Source organism: Panthera tigris, chromosome D1 (assembly GCF_018350195.1).
Source record: "Panthera tigris isolate Pti1 chromosome D1, P.tigris_Pti1_mat1.1, whole genome shotgun sequence".
NCBI lineage: Eukaryota > Metazoa > Chordata > Mammalia > Carnivora > Felidae > Panthera > Panthera tigris.
The window spans coordinates 26,956,152-26,965,125 of record NC_056669.1 but is presented as its reverse complement, the minus strand read 5'-3'; the positions used below and the strand labels follow the sequence as shown (position 1 = coordinate 26,965,125).

General features: G+C 46.8%; 1 protein-coding gene across 7 annotated transcripts in view; it reads right to left on the bottom strand.

Moving 5' to 3' along the window:
• The window catches only part of LOC122231224, a 73,698-nt gene that overhangs the window by 18,046 nt on the left and 46,678 nt on the right, over positions 1 to 8,974 (bottom strand). For all 7 annotated transcript variants that reach the window (XR_006208412.1, XR_006208411.1, XM_042958709.1 and 4 more), the window contains 2 exons: positions 579 to 710; positions 146 to 245 (listed from right to left, as the gene is read on the bottom strand). Coding sequence is in view for 5 of the 7 variants with exons in the window: in XM_042958709.1 (XP_042814643.1) it covers positions 146 to 245; positions 579 to 710 (232 nt within the window). In the remaining 2 variants the exon portion in view is untranslated. The remainder of the gene's footprint in view (positions 1 to 145; positions 246 to 578; positions 711 to 8,974) is intronic.

Below are 8,974 nucleotides of genomic sequence, written 5' to 3'. Positions count from 1 at the left end.
TTATCTCCACCTCACCACTCTCCTGGCCCCAACAACTTGCAATGGTCCCAATCAGCCCTTTCTACATGGAACTGCATCCCCCACCTGCTACCTAAACCCTACCTGAGAGCCCCAGAATCCCACCTTCCACTCTGTATCTCCTCACCTCTTCCTGGTTCAGTCTTCCATATGGTCTAGTGTAGAGGGAACTCAGTCCTTGCTCATAAATGGGTACAATGAAACAGACGACATCAAGAAGTGACATTCTAGTGAAAAGAAGGAACACATATAAATTCGCATCTTCCATTTTTCATCACTTTGACCCCTTTGTCCCTCCCTTTTGCTTTCTCTCAAGACTCACTCAAATAACTAGTGACATGGGCAGAGAGGATGCTATAGGGAGCCCTGGTGTGAGTGAGGAAACAGTGCCCTCTGGGAGGACTCGCCCTGGGAGCAGGAAACAAAATAAATTGGATTCTCGCCCCTACAGTGCCCTCAGCAGGTCGCTGCTGGTCAGCTCCATGTGGTGCACAGCTCCACATGGAGTTGACCACTTTCTCCCTATCTGCTGACTCTAGTGAGGGGGAGGCCAGGCTTACCTAAACATAAGCACACACACAGGCATGTCGATGACGGCTAGTAAAACCAGATTCTTCCTTGCCATGCACCAGTTTTGTTGAGACTGATGTATGTTTCTGCAACTCCTCATCTCCTTCCATTTCTCACCCTCCCTAGAATAAGCAAAGCCAAGTGTGTCCCCCATGCGCTGCCCAGAGCAGTCCAGCTGTGCCAACCCTACGCAGCAGGGACTGCATTTGCCCTGGAGTTCAGCTGGCAGCAGAGCTGCCGATGTGCAAAGCAGAATGGAATCCAGCTTGGCTCTTCCTTGCTGTGTGGGCTCGGCCAGGCTCACAGAATACATACTTGTTTGTGTCTGGAAACTCAACAGCTGCAGTGCAGGGACTCAGAAAATAGATCTGCAGTGAGAGACCACACCATTATTTCCCCTGGCCAACCTCAACCACCCTTGGAGCCCCGAGAAGGGAAGACTACATTTCCTCTGCCGAGAGTTTGCGTTTTCCTGCTAGTGCTCCTGATGGAAACTGGTACTAGTGTTTGCTAAAGTCCCTAAGGCCCTGACGCGGCAGGTAGCTTGGTCATTCATCTGGATCCTCTGAACACGTGCCAGAAATATTTCAGAGGTGGTACATTAGCATCAAAGTTCATTTCTTTCATCTTTAATGTAAGTGAATCCTTGCCTGGGGTTTATTCTCTGCCCTTTATGCCCCTGTAGCTGACCAGAGGGATTTGTGAATTTATAAAACTATGCAACATTATTGTTCCCCAGCCCACTTTAGCAAACCATCCCCCTCCCAGGAACATTGTCCAGGGACAATGGGACCATCTTCCCACTAACCCCACATCTTGTCCCTCTGATATGTTCACTAGGTTCTTTGTGTTTGGGGTTTTTAACCAGTGGGCCCTGGTTTTAATAAGTCCTTTTAATAAGGACTATTCCTCTTTCCAAGCATCCAAACATATAGTTCTTCTTGCTTTCCTCTGGATCCTTCTTCATTTTTTCCAGGCCTCCCCACCGACAACCAAAAAAAAAAAAAAAAAGGACATGAACAATAGGAAAGTTTTTAAGCATATGTTGGCTTTTGCTTGGTCTTGATATTTTCAACTTCTGGTCCAGGGCAATTAAAGAGAGAGGCTTTGTCACCGCTGCATTCTTGAGACTGTAAAGTGGTAAGGCGATATGCTTTCACACATAGCCCAGGACTCCCAGGGTCTGAGTCTCCCCTGGTAGTAGGAAAAGAGGCTTGTGAGCCCACAGCAATCTCTGCTCTCTACATGCTCTGCCTCAGATCACCAAGCCCCTCCAGTAAGCAGCCGTGTCCCTTTCACTGTTGGAAATAAGGACTTGTTTGTAAGAGTGAAAGAAATACAGAATCTACCAAAGAGAATCAAATGTAGTATCACCCTCAGGTTTCCAGATTTCAGCTACCACAGCCTTATCACTTCCTTGTGCCTCTTCAGTCCATCGAAGCCAGATTACTGAACATGCAGCCAAAACGAAACATGAGGTGGGATAAGCATGAGGAAGGAAGACGAGGAAGACAACATCTTAGGCAAGATTAAGCTACTCCCCCTGACACCTGTCATTCTCTGCCCTGATTCTGCTCTGTGTAGAGTGGGAGGGGATGCCCTAAGTAAAGGGAAGTGTATCCATCCAGCATGCTGCACCCCAAGGCACTGCCCATGGGTGCAGTTCAGTCAGGAGACAGAGGAAGAGAGGGACACAGCTATACTCCTGCCCTTGAGAAATACAAATGGGTTCGCTCTCTTTTAGTGGCCCTTGGCTGCAGGACAGTATGTCTATGAGAAGCTGCCTTCTGGCATAGCATGTTTTCCTGTGGTCCTTCAAGAAAGCTGCCTATGGACTGTGAGAGACAGAAGTCACTCACCTAAGCTGACATTTTTGCTGGTTCACTCAATAATCACTCAAGTGATATATTGTGGGCATATTTGCCTTACATCTGAAAAAATTCTAGATGGCACAAAATAACACGCTTCAGGGGAGCTAAATTTTGGAGCGCTGAGTGAGCAGAGTGCTGGTGTTGTGACCTCCATGCTTTCCTTGCCTCACTGGCACTCCATCAGCCTTTCCCAGGCACCTGTCTGCTTTCTAGGCTAACACTTGCCAACAACCTGGGCAGACTTATCACAATAGACGTGCCCCTTCACAGTCTGGTTCATTCTTCTTCAGATGGAGAGTTTCTCTGAGATCCCACTGAAGATACAGTTGGCCTTTCTCACTTAAAATTGAGTGCCAGCCAGCCCACACCCCTCAAAAACTAGATTGAAAAGCTCCTCCAAGACACTGTCCAAGTGTTGGGAAGAGAAAGGTGAGAACCAACATCCAAGTATATTCTGAACAGTAGATGCCAGTGCAGGGAGAGAGAAATATAGGAGCATTCAAAGCCATCTGTCTCTTTTAGAACATGCTTTCCCTCAGGTCTTGGGCTCAGTGGGAAGAGACAGGAAAGTTATGGCTAGTCTTCCATCCCCATGAGCTGCCCAGGCTACCACGGACAGATACACCCTTGCCCCAGGAAAGGAGAGAATAAAGAAGCCTTCCCCAGACCTCACCGTTCCTCATTCCCAAACATCTTGTAAGTCCCAGGGGCACTGGAAGACTTTGTCCTCAGCCAAACACAACTTCCTGTTTCTAAGAAAGGGCAGGGGAAAAAACAGTTGAAAGAGTTTTTGGACACTGGAGATTTTGAGTTTCAGTAAACGCAAATGAATCAGACACATGTGGAATGAATTTCTCCGGAAGAAAAGATGCTGTGAGTTCCTCTTGCTGGACCAGAAAGTGGGAAAGGGGTAGGCTGAGGTAGGAGGCACATCAGAGGCTGAAAGGAAGGAGAAAAGCCATGTGAACATGGGATCAGGGAGAGGGTCCAGTGATGACAAGGGTCAATGTGGGCCCTCCCAAGGCCACATCCTGAACTTGCTTATTACTCAGAACTTCTCCATCTCTGAAGTTATAAACTTAAATATCCTACTACCGACCACAATTTCCTATCCTTCCAGATTTCTCACCAGCTCCCATTAAATTTATTCAAGGGACCCCCAGATCTTTGACTACCTCCTTATATACACATTCCTGTGTCTTTATTTCTCCTTTGTCTCCACTTTGTCTTTCCTTGTGCTGCTTTAGATTCCATGTTCCCTCACCTCCACTTCAGTCTTGCCTAACAGCCCCAACTTCCTTGTCCCATTGACATTCCATGGAGCTCAACAAGCAGAGCCTCACTCCAGAACCCCTCAACTGTCTGCTTCATGCCCATCATCATCATGTTAACAACCAGGCTCCACAACACTGAGGGAAATCACACAGGTACCACTAAAGAGTTTGGGGCCCCAGTGGAAATTCTGACCAGCAACCTAAGCAGGCTTCTTGTACACTCTCTCCACTGTCCTAAAACTCATGATCCTACCACATTTCCCCTTACTATGAGTATATGACCTTGCCTCCTACTACCAAGTGGTACCCAAAACTGCATCTCCCATGATAGAAGGGAGAGAGAGGGCAGTCTCACAATTAACAGGTCAAGGTACAGACATGAATCTAAAGGAACATTAGAATTCTACCTTATTTTGGATTCAGAAGCTATATTCCAATTGCTGTCAAGTCTATAGGAAGGTGAAGATACAGAAGATAATCTCTCTACTTTATTAAATTAATCTCTCAACTCTTCCAAAGGTCATGGCATATCAAGTCTAGACATCCAGGACTCACATATGGCTCAATTTCCCCATCCCATCATCCTTGTTGACCCCTCTGTTCTCCACAGAGTAGGTGCCTTTTCTACCCAGAGAAATGCCTTTTCTTGGGCTTGGCCCCTGGCGGGATTTATCAGCCATTCCATTCCATGTAGAGTCACCACTACATGGAGCTTCAGATCTCAAGGGTGGAGGAGGTGAAGAAGGAAAAAGCCCTCACAGGGATAGGTCCAAGGATAATATATCTTAAAGACAATAGACTCCACCACACTAACTTTGGCCTCCTGCTAGCCTATCTCTGATGTGCTGTAATGCTGAAAGAATGTCCCCCTCTTCTCCACCTGGAGTTATTTACCAAAGGCCCCTTCTGTTTCCTCAGCCTCAAAATATGCTAGATCTCAAGAAAGGGGATGGGTGGGAGGGGAGAAAAACATACCCTACAAAAAAAAATGAAAGCCATCATATAAGAATGCTCAATTTCTTGCCACCAATCCTAAGGCCTTACCTATGGCTATACCTGTTCTTTTAAAACTCATCCTTTCTTCCTGTTTCTGTTACATGACGAGGTATTTCCCTACTATCAGAATTAATTCTTTCTGGAAACCACAGCCCTCCATCTTTTCAAGCCCTCTCCTGTAGATTTAGCTTCTACCTCTCTGCTGCTTCCTTTCCATGAGAGTCTGAAGGCACTGCCTCATCTTGCTGCTGCCATGTTGCAGCCCTATCTCTTCACACTCCCCTCACTCAGTGTGCACTCTTCATTCCCTCTGGACATCCATCTGCATTATTCCCTTGTCCTGAAAAGTCCTTTTTCCCTTTTCTCTTCTCCTCACTTCAACAAACTCCTACTTATTCTTCAAGCTCCAGAGTCAAGGTCACTTCCTCAAAGAAGCCCCCACGCTGGGTTAAACACCTTCATGGCATTGTGCAGTTCACATTTCAAATATGCAGCACACTGGGAGTCCTTCCTGTTTTCTCTGCTGGACCCACAGCAGTGTTGTGTTGGCTTACATAAAGCAAGCACCTTATAAATGAAGAAACAAATGATCAAGTTTTTTCCTACCTCAATACATTTACATCACCCCCCACGTTCCTCTCTGCTCCTTCTATAGTCAAGCTTGGGAGAATTGCTCTCCCCCTCATCCCCTAATAATCCAACTCTCTCCACAACTGCCCACAGGGACTGACTTGCCAAGGTTTTCAATGACCTTGTGTTAAATTCAGCAGACATTCCTCTCTCCTACTGCCTGAGTTCTGGCCCTCCTTCATAGTTGTGGAGATCCTCAGGGTTCTACTCAGTTTTCAGTCTTCCTGGGTGATCTCATATGCTCCCATTGTTTCAGTTTTTTCCACATGCTGATCACTTCCAAATTTAAATCCTGAGGCTGTGTCAGGGGTCCCCAAGACCACCCCACATTTGGAAACACACCGAAGAACTCACAGGACTTAGCTTGTGGCTGTTCTCATGGCTGAGATTTCTTGCAGAGACACTGCTGAATTATAAGGGACAAAGACACAGAGTCTGGAAGAATCCACATGAGGCTTCTTTGTGCTCTCTTCCTCCATGAGGGGATACACAAAGCATAGTCTTTCTCTAAAACATGTGTGTGATGTTTCTGCTTGGGGAAGCCCGTGAGAGACTCAGTGCCCAATGTTTTAATTGGTGGTCAGTCTACTAAGCTACCTATGCCTAGCATGTACAAAAATTCCAGACTTCCAGAAGGAAAGTAGGTGTTCAGCATAAATCATGTTGTCTGCACAGTCTAGCCACAGGGAACTGGCCTTATCAGTCAACTGTTGACTGGGACACTCTGAGAGCCAAGTTCTCAGACACCAGCCAAGGGCCCACCGTGCAATCAGGCCTTTCTAAGGACAGCATTGGTAGTTCTGCTGTAGTCACTTCTTTCTGGCTGGAGCTGGCTCCTGAAACACAGGCCCATGTGTTTCCAACTTCCACCAGACTCAGTGTCCTCAAACTCACCCTCTTCCTCCCAGCTGCTGTGACTATGACCTATCCTCTGTTTCTCCTTCTTCCCACCCATCCTATCCACTGGCCCCCAAATGCAACCACTCCCCTCTACTCCCACTGCTGCTCAGGGTCATCATACCCCTAGGATGGCTACAACATCCCTCAGAATAGGCCTCTCTCATTCTGTTTGACATCCCTCCAATCTGATGCTCATATTATTCAGAGTCATCTTTTAAATATGAAAATTGGATCACTTCATTTCATTTAAACCTTATAATGGCTCATCAATGCACTAAGAATATAAATCTAAAACTCTTTTTGGTTTTTGAGAGAGAAAGAGAGAGAATCCCACGAGGGTCAAAGAGGGAGAGAGAGAGGAAAGAAAGAGAAGTGGGGCTCACCTGAAGTGGGCTCACACTCATGAACTGTGAGATTATGACCTGAGCCAGAGTCTGATGTTTAACCAACTGAGCCACTCAGGTGCCCCTAAATCTAAAACTCTTAACAAGACCACCAAGTTCCTAAGTGTACTATCCCATAACAGCTCCCAGTCTTATTTTACGTGACTCTTCTCCTCTGGTGACATTTGTGTCTTGTCAGTTACTCACCAAGCCCTTTCTCATCCAAGGGCTTTACACATGCCCTTCCCAAGCCTGGGATGTTCTTTCCTCTGCCCATTCCTGACTCTCTTCAACTCATCCTCAGGGTCCCAGGTTGAAAGTCATGTCCTCAGGAAGTCCTCCCCCATTTTCCCCAGTCTAAATAAGGCCCCATAACTCTCTTTCATAAAAGTAATTGCAAATGTCTTATGTGCATTGTTCATGCCATGCCTCCCTCTCCTCCCCAACTAGACTGCAACCTCCATGAGGATGAGGACTCTTGGTTCACTGCTGGATATCCAGAGCCAAGATAGTGCCAGCCACCTGGTTGTGTGCTGTCTCCATTGGCTCGGGCTGCCCTAATGAAGTACCATGGACAGGGTGGCTTAAACAACAGATGTTTCTGGAGAGACCAGGGTGCCAGCCTGATCTGTTCCTGGTGGGGACCTACTACCTGGCTTGTAGATGGCCACCTTTGTACACAATTCTGGGGAGAGAGTGAGAACACAAGCTCTCTGGAGTCTCTTCCCATATGGACAGAAATATCATGAAGGCCCTACCTTTGTGACTTCATCTAAACCTACTTCCTCCTAAAGGCCCCATCTCCAAATACCATCACACTGGAGGTTAGGGCTACAACATATGAATTCGGGGGTGGGATCCATAGTGTGTGCTCTCAGTGTTCAGGGAACAAATGAGTGAATTGCTGATGGAGTGGTGTCTATCAAATGCATACCTAATCTTGTTATTCCTTTCCCCAAAGTTCCTTCATGATTCCCTCTGCCTCTAGAATAATTTCCTAAGCCCTTGGCATAGCATCTGAGCCTGTAATAACCCAGCCCCTACCTCTCTGTTCTGTGTCTCTCTCAATGGTGGCCCCTGGAAAGCTCCCCTTTCCCCTTCAGGAGTGTGTCCAGTGCTCCTGTCTTCTTCCACATCCCTGCTTCCTTGGGGCAGTGGCACTGGACCTTGTTCAGCCACCGCAGCAGAGGTGGCACATCTGAAGATGCCTAGCAACCAGATGCAATAAAACTGCCAGAAGCCTGAGCTCCTAGGACCTGGAAAAAAATGTATCCAAGAGAGGAAAGAGCCATATATATGAGCTTGACCTGAGTCGTTCCTTCCTGGAGGGAGGATGTTGTGACAAGTTTGGTGTCTACCACTCCTCACTAGGTGTCACCAGTTACACAGCCCCTTGCCGCCCTGGGGAACTCCCCCTACCTGTTGGGTGGAGTAGAGATAGTCCCACCACTCCAGCACCACCATCACCCCACACTGTCACTCACTGAGAAAACAAGGGCACCCTTGTCATACCTCTGCATGGATCCTTCCCAAGTTTGGTGAGTGATTAATGGGTGAGCATAGCACAGCAGACACTTGATCTGCATGCATTCTTTGCCTCTCTTCCTGTCCCCTCTCTTGCAAGCCCATGCCCTGACTTCCACATTAAACCTGTACTTCAAGATCAAAGGTTTCCAGCCCTGGTACTTCTCCCACCATACTTCCTCCTACTCCCTGGACAACTGGCAATGCCTTCATCATGTTGTGAACTACCTCAGTGGATATTCTATCCATGCCGGTAAATTAGTCCATAATTCCTCTTGTCTGAATAGTCTCAATATATCTGCTGATGGAAATGAAATTTGGGGGTGAATTTGCTAGAACTCCAGTCTCCCATCATATTCCAAACTGCCCACTGATTCTGATGTCACATATATGGCAAAAGGGTTCATGTGTGTATTAGAGAGAAGTAGGCTGATATTAGATGATCTGGCTTCAAGTTTTGTGCCTGTCACTCATCAATTAGGTGACCATGGGCAAGCCACATAGTCCTTCTGAGCCTCAGTTTCTTCATCTAGAAAATGTCCTTAGAAAATTTGCATAAGAATCAAAGGAAAGAATGTTATATGAAGGTGTTTTGCCAATTATCACATTCTACAGAAATGGAGGGAATTCAGTGCTTTAAGTATTAGGAGCTTGGGGGCACCACTTGCTGGAAAGGCACTCTGGTTACAAACAAACCCTTGGGTTGGAGGAGGATGTAGGCAGAGAGGAGAAAGAAAAGAATAAACTTAACTAATTTATTGAACACCAGAACTCACAGCATAATTCTCTGCATGATGGCACATTGGAG